Below are 21,874 nucleotides of genomic sequence, written 5' to 3'. Positions count from 1 at the left end.
TTCTTTCTTCAAATATTCCCTTTAACAGTTAAAAAACCTCATTCCTAAATACTTGTTTTTCCTCCCACTCACTCATTTGTTTGTCATGTCATATGTAATTTGAACTATGTAAAGACTGAGTCTTGTCATAGTTCAGAATATATTTGTATACTTTCAATAAATTTGCTCATTGCATAGTGAACATGTAAACTTAGAGAGGATCTATAAATTTTACCCTAATCATCTAAAAAAGTGAAATTTTACATGACAGCTTATTCTGAGGTTTATTTTTGTTGTAATTTGGGTTTTCTTTGCACTTTTTACATTTTTAGTCCATGTGTCAATTGAATACAACAAATAAAAAGCATGAGAAGTTAAAAACCAAGTAAATAATTTTATCCTAGACTACCAGAATTTAACCTCATTCTATCCTTTGAATTTTTTCCTAAGTGTAAGTTGGAAATGTGCTGCCTCTTAAGACAGTGTTCAAAATTAATTTCAACAGTGTGTGTTTAACATAAAGTTAACTATATTTGCATCAAATAAAATGTTTATTAAGGAAAGCTATTTATCATACAAGAAACAGCAAAGATAAGTCATCATACAGAGATGTACACTGGGAGTGACAGATGTCAAAGTGCATGCAGAGGTTTCTGTTTAAAAAGGAAGTAATAAACAATACTCAAATTACTGGGGTTTGATCCCTATGCTCTTAAATGAGTGACAGCTTTTCTTTGAATTTACAATTGGAAAATGCCATTAGCAGACAGGACTAGTACACATTAGCAAGCAGGTGAAATGGATGTTTTTGGACTTTATTTTACAGTTATTGTGCTTGACAAATGTGTGGGATTTTTTTTTTTAATAATAATTTTCTTCAAATATGGGGTGGGCATATTACTGCCTGGTTAATCTGGTTTATACATGGTTTCTCTAATTTTGTTTAAAACCACATAATTTTAAGCCTCCATTTGTGTTAGACACCATAAAGAACAGAAGTTTTGTTAACATTCAGTAAATGACATTTAAGTCTCTCTCTCTCTCTCTCTCTTTCACTCTCTGTCTCTCTGTCTTTTTTTTTTTTTTTTTTTGGCTCAATAGATTTTTTAAATGTATGATTATCATAACCTAATATTGTCTTTGTCTTCACTGCAGTGGATTTCCGATCAAACTTTTCCCCTTCTTTTAATACTTTAGGGAATTTTCAAACGTCGGGATGTTTGGCTGTAATGCCCCAAGATTTGTTCTCCCTGAAAAAAATCATAGTGACAATTTATTAACTACAGAGCAACTTGGCTTTTAGGGGTCTGCAATTTCTATTTAGATTTACAAATATCCATTTGTGCTCAATAGACCTAACATTAAACTTAATCATATTTAAGATTTCTTCCCATGCAATTACTTTATCTGCTAATTATCTTTTTTTTAATTCTAAAAATTGGACTGAGTCAAATCAGTGGGGCATTACTTTTATTGCAGGAAAATATATTTAAACGTAATTCACAGTTGAATTACATTGCATTGCAATGGTGTATAACTTAAAATGAATCAGAAGTTTGGAAATCTAAACACTATTTGTATGCTTGCATATTTAAAACTTTTCTGCATTACCACTTTAGTACCTTTTGCAAATAAGTATTAGAAATACACTAGTACAGTTAAGCTGTAAATAAAACTGATGGGAAATAAAACTCCTTAGATTCAAAATGGTTTATTCACACAAATTTAATAGGATATATCACAATTGATTGGTCCATAAATATTTAGGGGAAATAGTTTCTATACAATGCATTTATCAATAAACAAAGAAACATGGACAATTCTGCTAGACCACTTACTGTACTATAAACACGAAGCTCAAGATATAAGAGTATTGAATTTCTCAACTATATTGGAAAGAGTGCACAGCTGCTTTCTATGACACATTTGTCCTCTCTAACAGGTACACCATAAAAAGAGTTTCAGAAATAAGAGGTAAACCAGTACAAAACTAGTGAGGTGTCAAAAGGGCTTAAAACAGTTAATTTAACAAACAACACATATATCCTGATTTTTCACAAACTTACTTCCAAGTTATATCATAAGGCACGTAGGAGAACTGAGTTATAATCAGTCTACTTAATAAAGTAGATCTATAGTACCATATATTGTTCTGTCAAAGAACAAAATTTATAAGTATCAATATTTTACCTGTAAAAGTGTATTAATAAGATCTCAGCCTTACCAAGGTTGTTTGGTCTGGTTAGTGGTAAATGCCCAAAATGTAATAGAAATATGAAAAGTCAAGATTTAAGCTCCACAGAAGATGATAACCACACTTGCTAAATATATAATGGCAAACACACCTTTCTTCTGTTACAGTGTTAACTTATCTTCCATCATCTTTTTTTTTTTTAAAAAATAAGCTACTTTCTGTGCTAATTTTCTAAAGACCCTGAGCAAAAGTTACAATAATGCACTTTAATGTGGGCAGTGAACCTCAATATGTAACCACACATTTATACAGCCAGAAGGACACCTTTAAAATCTATTAAATAGCCACTTCGACCGCCAGAGGAGATTTAAGGGGTCCAAAAAGTGGGGAATATGTGCAAAGTTATTCTTAACAATCCACTAAAGCAAGACATTTATCTTGACTTCTTTTTTATTTTTTATTTTTTTAGGAAATCCACAATCTAATTGGTATTTAACTACAACAGAAGCGTATACATGAACATTCACCACTGCCCAGACCGTTAAGATTTTAGCTTCAATTAAAAGGAAAAAAAAAAAATGCTACTGTAAACTAGGAAACATATTCAGATCCGCATCCACGAGGCTTCTGAGTTTATCTAAGTTTAAAACTAATAAGTTCAAATCTCTGATGTCAGAAAAGGGTTTTTTTTTCCTGACAAATATATCAACCTGTGTCAAAGTAAAAGGAAGCAAAACAAAACCAAAATAAAATGTTCACTGTTAGTGTTAGTCTAAGTTCTTTTGAACATTATTCATATGGAATGCCAGGTACAATGTCATGGTACAGCGGAAGCCAATTAAGAGCTATTAATTACACTATACTGATTTTTTAACTTCTTAAAAAATTATATTTTGCTTATTTCCATCTTCCCTGGGGGAAAAAAAAAATTTAGAAAGAATGGTTTTGTAACTATCACTTTTAGCTTGAGAAGGTTAAAGGTGTAGAATTTCAAATTCTATTTGGAATTTTCATGGATACACGAGTTTTAAGTATTTTTCAGATGTTGAAAAGCAAATAATTAAAAATGTTTTGTTGAGATGTACATCTCTAAGAGAAAAAAAAATCATATTCCTGGAATAGATTTCCCACCTAATTAGTATTTAGATTTGCTACAGTTAATATTTTTGTTTAGTCATATTCCTCATTTGTAACAAAAAGAAGTGATCAACACATTTTTTTCAGTTTTAAAATTTTAAAAAAGCAATGTGAAGGTTTCCAAATTCCGTCAGTTCACATACAATTGCAAGATCTGAAAAAATAACTTTAATTAATTTTTGGATTCTTTATCAACCTAATTATTTAACTGCAAACATGACTTTTTTTGCCCATCGTAATACCACTCTTTTTTTTCTTTTTTCCTTTGAGATTCTGGAAATAAGTAACATACAATTTTAAGAGGCACTTATTAGATTCCAAAACTCCCCTTACCGACTGAAAGATCTAATTAAATTTAAAAGGAAAAAAATCCAAATACACTTTGTAGACACCTCCCCCCCCCAAAAAAAAACACTTCGTAAAGGAGACAATACTGTAAACTCATTCGCCAAGTGGCTGCAGACGCTACACACAAGCTTGTTGTTTTTATTTCCCAAATATCTTGTGGGTTAGGGGAAAAAAAAATAGTCTCGTAAATAATAAAATAATTCGAATAATAATAAAAAGAAGAGGAAGAATTTAAAAAAAAAAAAAAACCAATGTTAGAAAAGGTTCGTTAAGGTAGTTTGTGAGGGGCTTCCGGATTCGTGGCTGTCCATGTTAGAGGTCACGGCTGTCACTACAGTGATAGTGGGATTGGTCAGGTCTGTTAAAGTGGTCGCAGTGCCGGGTGGACTGAGAGCGCCGCTGTCTGCTGAGGGCGGGGCGGGCAGCGAAGGGCCATCGGCTTTATCAACACCCCCGTTCTCCTGCCGCAAAAGGTTCCTTCTGAATTTGGCTCGTGCGTTTTGGAACCAAACCTGCAAACCAATCCCAATGTATTTCTTTACCGATGTTTATTTTTAGACTTCTTTCTCGCTCTTTCTTTTTTTTTTTTTTTTTTTTTTTTTCTTTTTGGGATATAAGTTTCTCTTTTTAAATATAATTATTTGCTTGGGAGAGACGTGCTTTTTTTTTTTTTTTTGCTTTCTTTTAAAACAGGAATTTCAGTACTACTACGGGGAGCCTGTCACCTGCACGTAGGCTCCCCTCCCCCAACATTAGTAAGTGCCACTGGGGGCCACAGATGTCTATGTGGAGATACCATGGAAAAACGAAGGCGCAGAGAGAACGAGGGGAAAATACAGCCTGATTCCTCAGCTGCTGTCTTTTGAGAATGAGGACCAGCGAGGTCCTGGAAAGTTTCACAAAGTAAGAGTCACTCACGTGAAATGAACATCACTGAAACAGACTTCATGCTATTCTGGAGTCTGACACGTGGCAAGTACTCCTTGCAAAGGAAATACCTCCAGGGCCACAGACTCCAAGCAACCTGAGACTGACTGGTGGGCGGAGTTTAAAATGCCTGCTGTTTGTCGCCGGGAAGTGACCCACAGCAACCCGCTACCATTTCGTTAGTTGGGCATTCTTACCACGGTGAGTTTAGGAAAGGCATCGGACAGCAGATCTCACTCCCAGCATTTAGTTGCTAAATGGGGTTTGTTAAAATAGAAAAATACTGGCTCCAGTTGGTTGCCGAGACCCTGACCCTACTTGTGGCTTTTCAGGAGTTGAGGGAAAGGGTCGACTTGAATTTGAAACCTCATAATACGCAGTGAGGCTGCCAAGAGTTGGTGAAGTCAGACAGCACCGGAGGGTCCCCCCCACCCCCACCCAAGTCTTTGCACTGAGCCTAACGCGAACGGAAGTCTGCAAAGCCACAGCTCGCGCAGACAACGTCCCCTGCGTTTGCAGAGCAGTGAGAGGAGCTGAGCTGGCTTTGATGGACCCAAAGCCTCCCATCTGTCGGGAGAATGTGGCTGCATTTTAAAGGACCCTGGGTCTCTCTTTGGGCACTCTCCGGGAAGCCCCTGCAAAGTCTCAGGACGCTCTCTAGGGAGGTCACTAAGGGAAAGCAGCGAGAAGCAGTGCAGGAAGTATCTGCAGCACTCCAGACCGGGAGAACTGTTTTCACAGCAAGGGGAGGTGAATGAACGCACAGCTGACGATGGAGGTTTCTTACCTGCAGAACTCTCTTGGTCAGGCCTGTTTTCTGAGCAAGCTGCTTGAGGTCCTTGGCATCAGGGTTGTGGTTGATGGCAAAGTAGGATTTCATGGTCCGCAGCTGGTGGTGCTTGAAGGAGGTGCGCATGCGCTTGGTCTTCTGCGAGGGCGGGTAAGGCTGCTGATCCCGGTCCAGGTGGTCCGCCTCGTTCTCGTTACAACCTGTTGCAGTGACAGTGGACAAACAAGCGCTCAGTGGAAAGTCCTGCGTTAGCTGAAAGGATGGCAGGTGGCACAATGATGCTCTGACAAGACAGAAACTAGGGGAAATGCTGTCGACCCAGTTGTGAGCGGGATCCGGACAAAAGAAAGAAGTTAATTGCCAAAGTCCATCAAGCTAGTCTGTTAATGTGGACATAACCCAAATTTACCTAGTAGAAGAGTACTAGATAAATCCTCTCTTTTGCTTAATGGTTGCTAGAAAAACTTGAAAAAATGAAATAACCTGTAAGTGTCAAAGTGAGAGAAATCTCAAGAGTAGGAAAAAAAAACTTTTCTAATATATTTATGGATATCAGCACATCACCCCTCCATATACACAGTTTTGAGAGACTCCACATTTTGTCCTTATTTGTGAAATGAGATATCCTCTCTGAAAGTATTGCTTTTTTGTCTTGTGGGGTATGCAAACAAGTAATTTCAGCTTTCTCTCAAATCTGAAAGTTGCAGAGAGAGACACTCCTGCCCCTCAAAGGAAGAGTGTAAGTCAGTTCCAGTTTTTAGCCTTTTCTGCTATTCCTGGAATCTTTTCCATCAGGAAAAAGTTAAAAAGTGGCTGCAGGAGGGAGAAAAGTTACAAAACAAAAAATTTGCAGGAGTCTTATGTAACCATAAGAATATTACTTTTAAGGGCTTTTAGCTATAACTGGTTCCCATAGGGCTAACCAGGGTGAAAACCATTTTCCCTTGAGTTATTTTAATACTTATTTCTGAAAGAGAAGGAGCCCAGACTTGTCTTCACTCGGTTCGTGCCCGAGCACTCCCCGCAGCTCACAGCTCAGAGGCACTGCGTCCAGGCTCAGATCTTGGCCCTTTCTGCTCTGGCGGGGGTGTGGGCTGTGCCCCAGACTGGGGGGCCAGGAGGAGGGTGGCATCTCCACCCCCACTGTGCAGCCCCCTTAGCACTGAAGGCCAAACAACCCAGCCTTTGAAGCCAGCCTGAAAGTCATTGTCCCCAGGATGTGGAGATGTGCATTTGAAAGGTCACCTCCAGTAACCTACTGGCTCTGCATAGGAAATATGATTACAAAATGAAACTGTTTTGCTAAATATTTACTGATTCAGCCAACTTCACAACTTAAAGGGCATGGCAATTTTGTCCTGTAAAATCTTACTTCAGATGTTTATCTGATGTACATTCAGTCTGCTCATCTTGCATTTTAGTGCATTGTAATGGAATATCTAAAATCAACCTGATGGGTCCCTGGGGGAGGGGTGGAGAAACTTGGATCTCAAAGAAAGTGAGCCATCTCTTACTATTAGCTCTTCCCTTTTGCTTGATAAAATATTATTTGCCTGCTATGCTCTGGTTAGAATTACTTTTTAAAAACCCTTGCAGGGGGAAGGGTATGGCTCAAGAGGTAGAGCGTGTGCTTAGCATGCACGAGGTCCTGGGTTCAATCCCCAGCACCTCCTCTAAAAAATAAATAAGTAAACCTAATTACCTCCCCCTGCCAAAAAAAACCAAAAAACAAAAAAACCTCGCAGTAAATCAGTATATATACAGAAAAACAGTAGTTTTATAGTCCTCAACAGGAGGTCAGCTGCATCACAAAAATCCACTTAACAAGAAATTCTCCCTAATAACAAGACTAGGCACAAACTAATGTCTCCTTTGTTTATATTTCCATAAATTCCGCAAGGAGGGCACCCTTGGCCAAAGAGCAGGTGCGTTCATTAAGGGGAAGACTATATCCTGTTCACCGCTGGGTCCCCTAAGCCAGAAACAGGGCCAGGAGCTCAACAAACATTCAACCAAGATTTTGAATCTTTGTTCATCCATAAAATCATGAGCGACTATTAATGCAAAATCAAATAAACTTCAAATGGAATGCAAGAGAGAGAGATGCATCCAAATGCTGAACAAAGCCTTCTTAAACTCCACCAGAAAGGGTGACGGGTACCCAGAAGTAGGAGAGAGAATATGCTTTACATTTTATGTTCTTGCATCCCCGTGGAGAGATGTCAAGTTCAAATATTCTACAGAATTGCACTCTCATAGCCTCAAATGGATGAAATGGCATCTTATGACCTACTATAAAACTGTACTTATCTCCAGTAAACTGAGCTGCATCTCACAACCAGATTATAGATGGAGCCACACCAAAACAGTCAAAGAGGCACACCTGAGTCACTGGAGTCTTCTTCAAATAAGATTTCAGTCCTATCACAGCTGCGTAACATGTAACCCTTCCTGAACCGTATATTAAATCTAATGTTACACTTGAGGTAAAAGATTTAACTGGGTACTGAAAAATGCCCTTAGCCATCCCCCTACAACAAGTTAATATTTCTTAAGAAATGAGCATGATTCCTAACTTCACTATATACTCATTAGTCTTTAAAATGAAGTTTATGGAAAGTAATTATAGGGAGTTTTGGTAAATTTGCTTTTCTGAATATGCATTCTATATCCATTATAGATGTTTCTATATTTCATTATAGATGAAAAACTCAGCAGAGAATTTCAGCTTATGGGACTGGTTTTTACATAGAATACAATTCAGTGTGTACAAAGATTGTTAGGACTTTATTAAACGGATATTAAGATAAACAGATAAACCATGCAATCAGTTATATGATGCAACTTGATAGAGCAATCTGTATCGTCTGCAGAGTAACTGAGTGTGTTATCCTAAATTACTTATGTTTAACTACAAATGCATTATGTAAACTTGCAAGTGACTGTGGTTCCCCAGAGTCTACTTTTAAAGGTGTAGGGTTTTCCCCAAAAATTATGAGACAAAATGACAAACTGCCTTAAACAGACACCTGTAAGTACACATCTGGCATTATAAAGTTAATGAGAAAAATATGAAAATGAATATATGTATGTATATGCATGACTGGGACACCGTGCTGCACACAAGAAATCGACACATTGTAACTGACAGCACTTCAATAAAAAATAAATAAATAAAGTTAATGAGAAGATCTAAGTATCTTATTCTCTGGTCACTTGTGAAGTGGTCCCCTACACTGAAGTGAGTTTCTGTTCTGAAGCTGTGTAACCTTCTGAGAACTGATCCCTGAGAGACCACTAGGGGTCAGTGCCAGGCTAATTTAACAACTACCAGGAGCTTTAGAAGTTTGGAAGCGAAGAAAAGAACCTGAGGGAAATTTTGAGAAGCGGCAAAAATTCAGGTTCTCAATCAGTGCTAAATTACCCAGACAAGAGCTGCCTGTCCTTCACCCTGCAGGGCTTTGCTTCAATACCGCATTCCAAATAAACTTTCCATTTCTCTTTCTAAAATATCTGCCTAAAATCTCTGCACAAAGAGAGAGAAGCTAAATTAGGAATATTCTCATTTAAAGGCATGTGCCTTATATCAAGCGCTAACTGATCTTTGCCAAGTTTTACATCTCCGGAACTCTGAATCACAAACATATTTTGTGTACACGTTTTTGAAAATACGTCCATGTGTAAGTTATATTTGTTTCATATCGTTATTCTTTTCTGAGACTAGTTTACGTTTAAGCAGAGACAGCAATCGAAGATCCAGAGAAAGTTAAAATAGGGAGCTAAACCTGTGGGTCCATTTTCTTCTCTGCCCTTTAACATGTTTTTAATTTACTGAAACATTTCCTTGGCGAGTTTTCTAACAGCAAGTTGGTATTTGATTCATAAACTCTTTTTAGATGGTGGGTTGATTTCTGGTCAGGCATCTCTAACCCAGTTTCTCTAGATTATTTTCACCTGATGTTAAAGAAATATATGCTATTTACTCATATCTCTGGGCAAAAGTCCAGAGAGGATAGGGTGGCCGTTAGCTAAGAGACCCCGGCTCTGCAGTGGTGACATGCGAACTCCCTGGAGGGAGGGAGGCCTTGGCAACTTTTCCCTCCCTGACGAACAAGGGCCTTGTAGCAGCAGTAATTTACAAACTAAAGATCTAAGTGGAAAGAGATTTTCATTCTTTTTAAGAAATAAATTTGTACTCTCTATTTCTCCTCGGAGAAGCAGGAATAGCAGCATTTTATTGTCCTTCAGTCTCCTCAGATCTTTCTAACATAAAGTAAGATCCAAGGTGAAACCAAATTTAACTAATTAGGTTAAACAAACAAGCATAAAACTCGGCTTGCGGCGTTTGGCTAGAAGTCTCCTCCCCACACTTCTGGACCTTCCTGGGCTGAGGGCCTCTCTGCAAGGACTGGCTGTTTTCTCTCTCTCTCTCTCTAATTAGGGCCTTGGTGAGTGGCAGAGATTCCAATGCCATCTTCTATTAATGAAGAACAATTAGTGCCCTGCCCGGCCTGCCCCGGGGACCACGCATCAAAGGAGCCCAAGTAAGCACACTGGGAAACGTGGCCCTGAACCAGAGCCCCTGCCAAGGCACAGCAGGGGTGAGTGCAAGGCCCCGACCCCGGGCGGGGGGTTGGCAAAACCGGGGGATGCGCCTGCCGGGTGACACAAACCCATCCGGGTGGGGTCTGCAGCCAGCCAGCGGCCCTCTTCCTCTGTCTAGTGACCGGGGCATGAACTCCCTCGGACAAGTGCAGGGTCCTCACTCTCCTTAGGTCCCCATCCATGGAGTCTTTTCTGTGAAATTGGCTGGAGAACCCAGGAGGGAGCTGAGGGGAGGGCTGGGCTGAGCTGCTCAGCCTGCGGGGCTCCCCTGGAAGCTGTGGGCTCCCAAGTGAACCCTGAGTTCCAGATCATTCACAGTGGCTGTGTGACCTTGAGCACATCATTTATCTGGCAGGACAGGGTTCCTTTACCATTGGGCAACAGCAGGCTGGGTCCCCACATCAGATACTTGGGGTCCAGAGGGAAAAACAGGCAAGATCAATGCTCTGGGACTCCCACCTTTGGCTGGTATCTGGGTGCTCCAAGTAACAGAGTGGGGTTGTCGCCATGAGGTCCCTAAGGTTCTTTCCAGCAGAAGGGACTCCTCTAGCCTGAGCCTCCTGCCTGCTGAGATGCCAGCCTGGGTTGGACCAGGACACAGGAAGTCAGAGCCAGGAAACCAGTCCTTAGGTTTCTGAAAAGTCAGCCCAGGGCATTCTGAAACCTCCTTTCCCAGTGGGTAGGACTCCTAAAAAGAGTTTCCATCCTGCTTGGAGTTAGACTGTGGTCCTCAGGGTCTGTCACCATCCTCACCTGACGGGTGGCTGGTGGGAGCAGGCTGCCCCCAGTGGGAGATCGGTGAGTGAGAGATTGACAAGTGATAGGTGCGCCCCTCAAAGCAAGGAAGAAAGCATGCTCTCGCCTGCTGCCTGCATTTTGTTTTTAATTAAGAGAGAAGGCTGGCAGGGGACAGCCTGGGACACCACTAAGCCTCTCGGAGGCCCTGACCTGGAGGCTCTCCCAGTCTTCTGGGCGGTCTGGGAGTCGGGAGGGTTTATCACACAGGGGATGAGTTGGCTGGACCAGTCCCCTGACCCATGGCACGGGCAGGCCAGCTCAGCCGTGGAGAGTGACTCCCGCCCCGCGAACTGCTTTCGCCAAGATCAGGGATTTGGTTTTTCAACACTCTTGCCAACTGTTCCCCTGATTAACTCTGGGCTGGTGACCACAGCCTCTGCCCCCTCTAGACAGACTGGGGTTGGGCTCTGAAGATTTCTTTTCTTTTCTTTTTTCTTCCGTATTTAGGAAAACCTCCTTCAGGATCTATAATTTGGCCTCCACACAGGAATTGCCCTGGGGCTATTTTGCTCCAACTGAGAGCCAGAAACTAATGGGCTCATTAACTAACAGGCAGCAAGGAGTTGGCGCTGCCTGTTTGGGGGAAGTCACTGCAGCCCATGGTTATGAATGTGTTTTTTGCCACAAACTAAAGAAAGGTCTTTCTCCTTCTCCCTCACCCTCCCTCCTCCACCTCTTCACTCCTCTCTCTTTCCACTCTCCATCTTTCCTTATTTCTGAGTGAAAGGGAGTGAGAAAGGGGACATGCTAAGGAACACACCCTCTTGCAGCTAGGTCTTGGACAGGGAAGGAGCTGGATGGACTTCCCCCGGGCAGAGAAGGTGGGGGCTGCGGGGCGGGGAGCGATGTGTGCCCACCTGAGTTGTAATTGACGATGTCCACTCCCAGCGCTGGGCTCTTCCGCTTCCGGGGCCGCCCCTTCTGCACGGTGCCCGTGCCGTTGAAGTAAGGCAGGGCCAAGCCGCTGCTCTTGGCCGCCAGCTCAGTGTAGCTCAGCTGTGGGGGGTACTCCCCTTGCAAGAGGGTCTCGAAGTGGGCGCGGCAGTACACCAGGCTGTCCTTCATGCCAAAATGGTCACCCGTGGTCAGGGTCTTGTTGCAGGTGGAGCAGGTGAAGCAGCTCAAGTGGTAGACGGAGTCTCGGGCGCGCATTACCATCTCGGAGGCGGAGATGCCAAGGTGGCAGCGGGCACATCTCTGCACAGAGAACCTTCTGGAAGGAAACAGTCGAGTCAGAGCGTTGGTGGAGGCAAAGACAACTGGGTCTTGGTCAGCAGTGGCCCAAGTCTGAGACCTGGGAGGGATCCGGGAGGGGGAGACCTGTGCCCACTTGGACATCAATTTGATTTGCCTATTGACCTGCTCTGGTGAACAAGACAAAGAACCCTTACATTAAAATCAGAAGACGCAGGGAACTGATCCTCAACTTTCTTCTCTGTAAATTTTCAAAAGCAACCCCCCCCCATAAAACTCTGCCCTGGCTAACTCACTATACTATGTTAAAAATATTACATTGCGATGCCAAGTGAAAACGTTACCTCGATTACGGAGCATACAAACGAAGGGTGCTGTAATTATTTATGGAAGTGTGAGTGTGCCTGAAAGCATTCGGACGGACAGAGCCTTGGCAGGGGGCAGTTTTGCAGAGGAAAGCACGTTCATTTTTTTAACCACTTCTCTGCGGCGGAGAGCGGAGCTGGGTCACCTGCACGTAGCTCCCGTTCCCAATCCAGAAACAGAACTGGGAAGAACTAACAAACACGCGGCCACCGAGTTTGCTGTCCGGCGTCTGGCGTGTGGCGGGCAGGTTCTAACCAGCGGCAAGGGCAAATCTGAAGAGTGGCCTGGGCTTCGGCAACGGGAATTATTCCTTTCATGGTCATTTACTCGATTTCCCACCACCCTCGCGAAAACCTGACAACCAGTTGCTGGTGCCCTGGCCACCGGTTCAGTTCCAAGGCACCGGCCTTGCCCAGTTCGTAGTAAACGGAAAACAAAACCGCTTTAGTCTCGGTGGACGCAGACGCGTTCATTTACCCTCGCGCGATTTCCCCAATTCCCTCAGCTGAGCTGCCAAGGGCCGCCAGTGAAGGACAGTCACTGATCCTTGCTCTAGACCTGGGGTGCGCCCTCCCCGCCCATCCTCACCGCGCATCTCGGGGCGGGGGCTGCAGCTTGAAGGCTTACGCGGTGGACTTCCCCGGTCTGGGGACTGGCAACCGTACCACCGAAGGGGCAAGGGGCAGGGAACAGGGAGGGGACTCGGGGGCTTGGGCAGGTGGCCCCACCAAGTGTGCCATAAGTGGTAAGGATGGAAATACCTGTAGTAATCCTCCTTGCAGTAAATGCTACCGTCCTTGGCGAAGCAGGTGAGCTCGGACTCGAGGGCCAGCTTACATTCACAGCACTTCAGGCACCTCAGGTGCCACTGCTTGTCCACCGCCAGCAGGTAGTACCTGTCGGCGATCTTGCCCCCGCAGCCGGCGCACAGAGCGGGCTTCTCCGGGCTCAGCGGGGGCATGCCCTGCAAGGAAGCACGCGCACGGTCAGCGGGGCGCGGGGCCGCCCCACGCGGGTCCCCCCAGCGTAGCGCGGGTCCTCTGCACCGGCGAGCATCGCAAGATCAGGGCCACTGCGCAAAGGCAAACGTCCGGGGAACGTTGGCTGTTTTTCCCTCTTCGACTCTCACCCTCTCTGCCGCATCTGCCTGAACCCGGCATTCATGTCCTCCTGGGACTTAACCTAAAGACAGGCCGGCCACCTCCAGCCTTTTTAAAAAGGCTAGGAGCTCATAGGTTTGAGTTTGGTGGATGTTCCCGAATTCGAATAATTAAAAGCTAAAAATCGTGGCTTTCAACGCACACGAAATAAAAACAACGGAGATTGTTACTGGAGAGTGGAAAGGAGATCTGAACAAGCATGTATTGTTTTTAAATAAACGCTATTACATTTCTATTTCTCTAAATTCTTACAAGCAACGTTGAAATTGAAAGGAGAGGTTTTTACACTTGTATTCATAATTCGGTCAACATTGTTTTGATCGGGTTGTATTGGGCAGATCTTGCTAGTTTCAGGGATATTGGCCCTTTTCCTGGTAAGTGTGTGCAGTGCCTGTTCCCGGGGACAGTCCGTTGTCACGATCCCCTCCGCATGGTCCCTCTTTCCCTGACATCGCTATAGGCAGGAGATCTTTGTCCTGAAAATCTGTTTAATGCCCAAATTAAGCTTCCCTCCTGCGTCGCCACGAGGCACGAGGATGGGGAAACTTCCCCGTAACAAGCGCAGCCCCGCGGTGAAATTCAGGTTTGGATTACTGCTTTTTGTTTTTAAACAGTATAGCCACAAAAGAGGGGGGGCTTAACCGCTGGACATTTCCCTCAGGACTAGCTGGAATGGGTTGGACTTCCCCCACGGAACTCTGGCGGGCCTGGAAAAGTAAAGTCTCCCCCTGTGATCGGACTGGGCCTCCGCACTGAATTCGTGTTGCAAACGTAGAAGCGCCCACCGACTCGCTACTTGTGGACGCAAGACACCGCTGACCCGCCCGGGGCCGCCTGCCGGGTTAGTTTGAACTACGGTTCCCGGGCGATGCCTGAGGATCTACTCGGCTCTGTTTGGCAGAAATCATTTCCGGAGACCTTTGCAGTTTCCCCCCTCCGGCTCGTTAAGTGGGAAAGGCAAGCACATAGATTATTAATTGGTTTTCTTTATTAAACAGGCATGATTTTTGTTCTTATGAATAGTAGTAACAGAGGTGGTCGATGACAGCGTTTAGGGTTAGAAAGTTCTCGCGCTTGGGGTGGGTGCCCCGCTTCTCCGGGTTTTCTATTAGATTGCCCTGCACGCTACAGCCACCCGGCCCGGGAGCTGAGCGCGGTCCTGTCTCACTCAGGGGCCGAGCCAGGCGGTCGGAGACCCGGGAAATTGCGATGTTTGGAGGTTCTGCGTCCCGAGCGTCCGGAGAACTGGAGGGAGCCCCATCGGTCCTAGTCGGCTCCAAAGGTCCGGCCACCAGACCCAGAGACTAGAGGCACCGGGCTTCAGCCCGGCCCAGACGCTCGGCCTCGCGCCGGGAGGCCACTGCCCGCACCCAGCTCGCCCTCGGGCTGCAGATCCTCGGCGGGGAGGCGCCGGGAGCCCAGCCGGCCCGGAGACCGAAGCCTGAGGTCTGCAGAAGAGGATGTCCGCATCCTCCCGCGCCGGGCTCTCCCTGCTTTCCCGGGACCAGCTGCGGCAGAGGATAGCGAGCTCGGGGTATCAGCAGTGCAGACAATTCAAGGCAGAAAGGGGCCGTTTCTTACCTCGCAGACTGGCAGACGGGAGATAACCCACCCGCCCGTCTGGAGCGGACGCCCCTACGACCCGCCATCCTCGCTCGGCCGGCCCGGGAGGCTCGCCTCGGCTTCCCAGCGCGCGCGCGGGCGCCCGGCCACCGCCGCCGCGGGCCCTTCCTTACCGCGTCGCGGCCGTTGAGCTGGGCGCCTTTGGCCAGGCGGGCCTCGGTCTTGGATCTGCGCTCCATCTCCTCCATGATGCCTTGGATGTGGCCTCCGGAGATCCCGTGGAAGAGCATGGCTGGTGGGCGGAAAGGACACGAGTTGTCTTCTGCTCGGCACCCCACTATTTCCATATACACACGCCCGGGGCTCTCAGCTCATCCGAGGGAAGGAGCAGAAGGGACCGAGAGGCTGCACGATGCGGGAGTGCGGAGACGCTCGGGGACAGAGGGGGAGACGGAGAGAGGGAAGAAGAAAGGCAGACGGAGTGGAAACTGGTCTGCTCGGAAAAGAAAAAAGGAAGAAGGGGGGGAGAAGCCCCAGCGGCTCCCTGAAGGAGATGTGCAGAAAACAAACAAGCACGGGCGGAGGGGAAAGGAGGCGAAGGCAAATCTTACTGCTCTGAGAGATCGAGTTACTAATGAGAAACAACTGCCGCGGGGGGAGGAAAACAAAATCTGGTGAAGAAAGAAAATAGTTTTGAACACAAAGAAAGAAAAAGAAGTGCTATTTTCAGCGGTCCCTGCTTGCTTGCAAGTTCCCAGTGCCTGTAGGTTGGGTCGGGGACTGCTCCTGCCGGAGCTGTGTCCAATTTGTTAAGAGACTAAAGCCAGCCCATTTTTGATAATTTAGTAGGAGGAGTTCTCTCCCTGGAGCTGCCACGGATTTTTATTCAGACAACAAAGACCTGTCATACTCCTCTCAACCCCCTGGTGATGGGCCAGCGGGGACAAACATGGGGGGGAGGGGGAAGGCAGGAGGAGGGGGCATTTACTTCCCCCCAACACACACACACACACACACACACACACACACACACACACACACACACACACAAACATCCTTCCAAGAGTTCCCAGCAATCACGTTTTAAAGGGGAAAAAGGAGCCCTTATTGTCCCCGCCCTGGCGCAGGAGGCAGAGGGCCGGCCTGTTTGGTCCAAGTTCAAGATCAGATCCTGGCTCAAGTCGGACAGAAGGTCAGCTCCAAACTTTAGGTCTCCTCCTTGTGGACTTTCTGGTCCCCAGCTGATGGGGACCCCAAATAAGTACATATTTGGGGACAGATATTTCTTTCCTCCCCACCACCGCTGTCTCAACTCACTTTTTAAAAGCAGAGTGGCTTCACCTCCTCCTAGGGCCCCCGACTCTCCCAGGGGCTGAAGCCACCTCCAAAGTGAAAAGGAGCTAGAAGAGCCTATTATTTCTAGAGTTTCCTTTTGGCCAAAAGATTTTCTTTGAAAAATTAGAGGCCAGGACATCGGCTTGGAGACGTGAACCATGACCAAGGAGCGATGTATTCTCTTACCCAGTTCAGGTTTGAAGGGAAACGGCTGGCGATTCCACTGCCCCATAGAAAACTTGTCAATGTGGACAGTGACTCGGAGACACCCACGAGCTGGGCGCCGCCCCCGCGGGACCGGGCGCGCGCCCCACGCCCCGGCTGGACAAGGGACTCGTAAAGCTGGACGTGCTGCACACTTGGGAGGATGTGAAGGGGGCTCCTCGCCGTGGAGGAGGGGAAGGTGCGAGCTGACAAGCAGAATGGCAGCCCTGAGCCTCACAAGAGGAGGGGTTGTTCGCTCTCCCTCTGTTCCCATTAGCCGGGGCCCCTCCTTGGCCCTATTAAAAAGTGGCCACAATACTCTGATATTGTCGATTCATTCAAACCACCTGAAGCCCCCTGGGGACCCGAAGCGGGGAGCAGCGGCAGGAACCCACCCAGCTTTAAGCAGAGAGAGAAGGAAGCTCGAGGCTGCGCTCCGTTCGGTACACCCCCCACCCCCACCCCATCCTGCCTGTTTCCCACCGAGCCCTGGTGGCTGGCTCTACCAGAACCACCGGCTTCTATCCGGATGGTCCTGGACACCTCGAGGAGGTCCCTCGTGGCAGGCTCGCTTCCCCTCGGGAGGAGCTGGACATGGAACAGTGTTCAAATCTAGAGAGATGAAGGGAGAGAGGGAGGGAAGGAAGGAAGGAACCAGAGAGGGAAGGAAGGAAGTAGCCTGGAAGGGAAGGAAGGAGGAGAGGAAGGAAAGAAGGTAGAGAAAGCATGGGGTGGAAGAGGGAGTAGAAAGAAGGAAGGAGACAAGAATGGTGCAGCCTGACTTCCTGCTTCAGAGCATCCCTTCTGAAGCTGCTGGAGTGACCTATGCCATGAAACCCAAAACACCACTTCTTCCTTCCCCCTTGCTCTTTTATCAGGGTCAAAAACAATGTTATTTGCAGACTGGTCGCTGTTATGGTCCTCCGGGTGCCAGAATACAGTTCATAAAATACAATTTCACACAAAAATGAAGCCAATCAAGTGAAGTAAGCTGGAGATCTCCCCCCTCACTTTGGCAGCTCTACTGGACAGCAGGGCCGCTATTTACTGTAAGTAATGTAATTAGCCCCTTTGGATGGAAATCAATGAGCTTTTCAAACCCACGTGCACAAACGCAGGGGCTGGGGGCAGCAGCTCTTTCAGAGACAGCAGGTCCTCTCACAAAGGGGCAGACTGCCTTCCCACAAGACGGTGACTGGGACCCGAGGAGGTGGGGAGGAGGAGGAGGAGGAGGAGAAAGAGGAGGGGTCTCTGAGAAGAACATCAGTCAATTAACCCAAGGATGCTCAAAGGAAAAAGTAAATATGGGACCTCAATCCAGGGACCTGCTTTGTCTAGTTTCCAGGCTAACTTCTCCCCGCTCCTCCTCATGGGGATGTCTGGAATTGGGTTTGGCTGTTGTAGGATTTGGGTCCTGCTCGGCAAAACCAACAAAGAACCTAAGAACACCACCGCCTCCTTGCAAGGGATGAAACTTTGGAGACTTCCTTAAGTGAAAGTTTAACTAACAACTCCAGGGAAAAGCCAGAACTTTGTGAAGAGTCTCCAGCGAAGCCAGGCACAGACGCCCTCCCACTCTTCCTTCCTTCCTCTGTCTACTGCACACAGATTCGTTAATCACGAATCAGACACAGGCAGGTCAGAAGACCTCGCGCCATCAGCTTCCAGGTTGGAGCCCAGCTATCCCTGCTTTTTCTTATAAAACTCGGGTTATAAGATGCAGCACCGGGTGGGATTTGCTATTTCCCATAAAGAAGTGAACTGCCAGGATTCTTCCTTCTCAGCCAATGCAGGAAGTTTGCAGAGAGCTAGGGGGTGGGACAGGGGGCCGCTGGAGTTTGGGAGGTCCTTGTTAGTTCTGCAGAAATCGGAAATCACTCCGCATCGGTCCAGCCTCTTACAGTTCCGGAAAAAGGAAGCCCATAGGGAGGTCTGGGTAGGGGGGATACTCCAAGAATTGGGGGTGTGACCTGGGACGTCCTAACCTTTTTGTCTTGCAGCCTCTGGGAGGTTGCGTGAGTGCCCCCACCCCCACTCCTTCACTCTCAAAGGACGGTAAGCACTTTAAGGAGAGCGTCTTTGTGGCTCTGCCTTCTTCCGTGTCTCAAGAGGAGGGGCTAGGGCCCCGGCCCGCGGAATAGCCCTTGAGGGCTCGGTAAACGTTAGAGTGCTGGCTTGCTCAATTTCTGGGGCTGAGCCGCCGCATCTCTCAACGGGACAGGTGCAGGGACCTCCCCGCCCGCGGCCCGGAGTGAGAGCTCCGGTCCCTCGTCTAAACACAAAGCTCTGTTTGGAGCAATGCGGCAGAACTCTGGCCAGAGGCTGCCCCCCCTCACGACTGAGCGCACTTCATCCACTCTTTTTTCTGCTCCGCCAGCCACCCAGCCGGTTACTGTTGCCGCTTTGGAAAAAAGGAGGCGGCTTGGACCCCGGGGGCAGAGAGCAGGGATCGAAGGTCAGGGTCCCGGAATCTCCACGAGGGCGGCAGCCTTGTCCCGGACTCCGGCTCTCGAGAGGGGATAAGAGGGAAGTAAAGGGAATGCATAGCTTTACCAAGGTGCAGGGGAAGCTTTCGTGTCCGGAGAGGAAAACCCGGCTCTCTTGAGAACGTTGGCGATTCAAGGGCTCTTTAGAGGATTTTGGAGGCCACGATCCTGTGTCCTGAATCTGCCCTTAAAAGGGCAGATGGCACCTCTCCTCCCTAGTAAGCTGGTTGAAGAGCCTCCTCGGTCTGAAAGGCGCAGCTCTTGAAGCGGTGTCCGGCTTTTGGCACCGTCCTGAGCACCCCAGGGCCCTGTAGAGTCGGCGCCTTCCTAGGGGTGGGAACCGCTCGCCCAGCCCTGGATGCCGGGGGTTCTGCGCTGGGCGGGAGGCGAGAAGACGACCGGAGGCGCGCCAGCCTTTCTCTTTCCTGCGCGCCGGGGCACAGGAAAACTCTGCATGCGAACCTTCTCCCACCACCCAGGGTGACAGGTCCGGACTGGCGCCGCGGCGAGGGCGCACCTCGGATTCAGTCTTTCTAGGAGGGCCTCCCTCCAGACCAGATGGGAGCGGGCCGAGCGGCGCTGGGACGCGGGAGCAATATCGCACCGAGAGGCAGGCCCGCGGCCGCGCCGCTGCGCACCTTGGCCGGGAGCTGGTTTCGCGCGGCGGGCGCAACCTGCCCTGCCCGGGGTGCGCTCTGTGCCCAGGAACCCCCTTCGCCCCGCAAGGCCTCCGGCCCTCTTCGTGCAGTGCTCCCTTCAAACCGCTTCCTCCACCGCCCTCGAGCTCTTCTCCAAGGGACTGCTGCCCAGTCGCCAACACCGCGCTTCTGAAATCTGAAGCCCTTTTACCTGTGTTTTGCTGGGCGGCGGGCACGCAACCGCCGCAGGAATAAAGGGAGACGTCCCGCCCCGCGTCCGCGGAGATCGCCCGCAGAAACGGCTGCGGGACTTCAGCTTGAACAGAAAAAGGGGGTGAAGGTAGTTTCCAGTTAAGGCCTACACGGGTGAGAAACGGTGTCTTCCCGACCCCCGGCCCCATCGCTTCCAGTGAGGAGACACCTCCAGCAGCTCCGCGAAGGACCCGGAGCGCATCCCCGGCGCCGCCGGCAAATCGCGGCGCAGTGGCACCTAGACCTCCGCCCCCAGCACCTCCACCCTGAGAAACTCAGACATTCGAGAGAAGTGCAAGAGGAGGGAAACCGCAGGTTTCAGGAATCCTGAAGGAGACCGTGTATTTCAGAGCCAAGGAAGCAGTTTAATTGCTAAGACAAGCGCAAACCCGTCTTCCTTCTACCCAACGAAGGCGTGCACACGCGTGTGCGCACACTCACACACACGATATATGTACTGGCTTAAGAAAAAAAGCAAGAGAAAGAGCCTGGCACGGAACTCACCTGCCTCTAGGGTGGTGCCGTTCAGCATTCTGACAGAGGGAGTTGATCACGCTGTGATGGTGGCTGCACCGCAGAGAAATCAACCCATCAGCTCAGAGGTGCGGCCCCGGGCCCCGAGCGCCTCCCACCACCCGGGGGAAGCGTCCCAGCCGCTCCTCCCTCCGAAGCCACGGGTACCGAGCGGCCTAGAAGGAAGCCCGGCAGCCTCCGGTTGGTGCCCGAGACGCTCCTGGGCGCCCGGCGGTCAGGAGCACACCCAGGGTAGAAAACCGCTCCGACTAGACAAACCCCATTGGTACCTTGAGGTCCGGAAGTTCCCCTCAAGAACCTGGTCCCCGGCGAGGGAGGGCGGGAGGCCAGAGGTGCGGGCGGGTCCCAGGTCTTGCCAAGGAGTCCTCTGCTAATCCAAATAAATAAATAAACCGGTGGATCGTTCCCTCTCTCTCTCTCTCTCTCTCTCTCTCTCTCTCTGCCTCCCTCTCTCTCTCTCTCCCTCCCTCTCTCTCTCCCTCTCTCTCTCAGTCTCTCTCTCTCCCCACCCCCCACCTCTGTCGGAATTGACCCGAATCCCTCACCTCTGACCGGCAGCTCCCTCCACCTGTCTTTTATTTTCTGTTTATATATGCTTCCAGATCGGGAGGGGGAGGAGGAAGGGTTGGGCAGAGGGCACAGACGCGGACCGATGCCGGGAGACAAGCTCTGAGGCTGCGTTCAGCCCTTCCAGCCTTTCAGTAATCAGGGGAGGTGTTAATGGAGGACTCGGCCGTAAGGGAACCTCATAAAGCCGTGAGCATCTTGAGCCTTGGGCGCAGCGGGAGAGCTGGAGTCCCGCGGCGTGCCCTGGGCTCCCAGGGCCCCAACCGGCCTTGGCCTTCCCGGTGTTCGTACCTCAAAGATGCTGCTGCCAGCTGGTGCCTGCATAGACGGTGAACAGGCGGCAGCTCCTGCGGGGAGCTGGGCTAAGCCATTGACTGCTCCCTCGCCACATCTCCGCCTTTCCCTCCCGGTCCTCCCTCCCACCTCGGCGTTCCCGGGCTGGGCGCCAGGAACCCAGCACTTTGAGGTGCGTTCTGCGCTCGAGAGTGGCGTTCTCGGCCGGGTCAGCGCGAGGACCCGAGGTATCTTTGCAGCCCGGCTCCGGCTAGGAAGTGGGAATGGCCATCCATCCGGGAGAGAACCAACTCAAACCCTCGGAGACGAACGTTCGCGGGGACACAGACTCCACACCCGGGACGGGGCGGGCGCCGGGTTACCTGGGCTCAGCTTCCCGAGGGGCTGCGCTGCCCCAGCAGCCCCGGGCGCAGTCAGGCCGCGGTGAAGGGGAGGAAGAACCAGGAAGCCTGGCCCCTGGCCAATTATTTACCCGCTCCCCCAGCCAGTGCGCCCCTCGCAGT

General features: G+C 48.9%; 1 protein-coding gene across 3 annotated transcripts; it reads right to left on the bottom strand.

Annotated features, from left to right (window-relative positions):
• Nucleotides 1-1,048: 1,048 nt before the first annotated feature.
• Nucleotides 1,049-20,563, bottom strand: LHX9 (LIM homeobox 9). Of its 3 annotated transcripts, XM_031438336.2 has the most exons (6): nucleotides 20,481-20,563; nucleotides 15,235-15,353; nucleotides 13,100-13,302; nucleotides 11,636-11,991; nucleotides 5,373-5,575; nucleotides 3,297-4,170 (listed from the first exon to the last, which is right to left on the bottom strand). In XM_031438336.2, exons 1-6 carry the CDS (start codon nucleotides 20,506-20,508, stop codon nucleotides 3,913-3,915), a joined length of 1,167 nt encoding a protein of 388 aa, XP_031294196.1. In that variant the 5' UTR covers nucleotides 20,509-20,563; the 3' UTR covers nucleotides 3,297-3,912. The 3 variants fall into 3 exon arrangements, with proteins under 3 accessions (XP_031294200.1, XP_031294196.1, XP_031294195.1); XM_031438340.2 differs by lacking the exons at nucleotides 3,297-4,170; nucleotides 20,481-20,563 and adding an exon at nucleotides 1,049-1,229 and having other exon boundaries at nucleotides 15,235-15,418; XM_031438335.2 differs by lacking the exon at nucleotides 20,481-20,563 and having other exon boundaries at nucleotides 15,235-15,765.
• Between the last annotated feature and the right edge of the window lie 1,311 nt (nucleotides 20,564-21,874).

This window comes from Camelus dromedarius, chromosome 21 (genome assembly GCF_036321535.1).
Source record: "Camelus dromedarius isolate mCamDro1 chromosome 21, mCamDro1.pat, whole genome shotgun sequence".
In the NCBI taxonomy this organism is placed as follows: Eukaryota; Metazoa; Chordata; class Mammalia; order Artiodactyla; family Camelidae; genus Camelus; species Camelus dromedarius.
The sequence above is the reverse complement of the archived record's forward strand: the minus strand, read 5'-3'. Positions and strand labels throughout refer to the sequence as shown.

Coding starts and splice junctions, on each gene's coding strand:
- LHX9 (XM_031438335.2), bottom strand. CDS start 15,408: ATGGAAATAGTGGGGTGCCGAGCAGAAGACAACTCGTGTCCTTTCCGC. Junction 11,992..13,099: donor TGCAAGGAGGATTACTACAG/GTATTTCCATCC, acceptor GTTTCCTTCCAG/AAGGTTCTCTGTGCAGAGAT. Junction 5,576..11,635: donor CATCGTCAATTACAACTCAG/GTGGGCACACAT, acceptor TCACTGCAACAG/GTTGTAACGAGAACGAGGCG.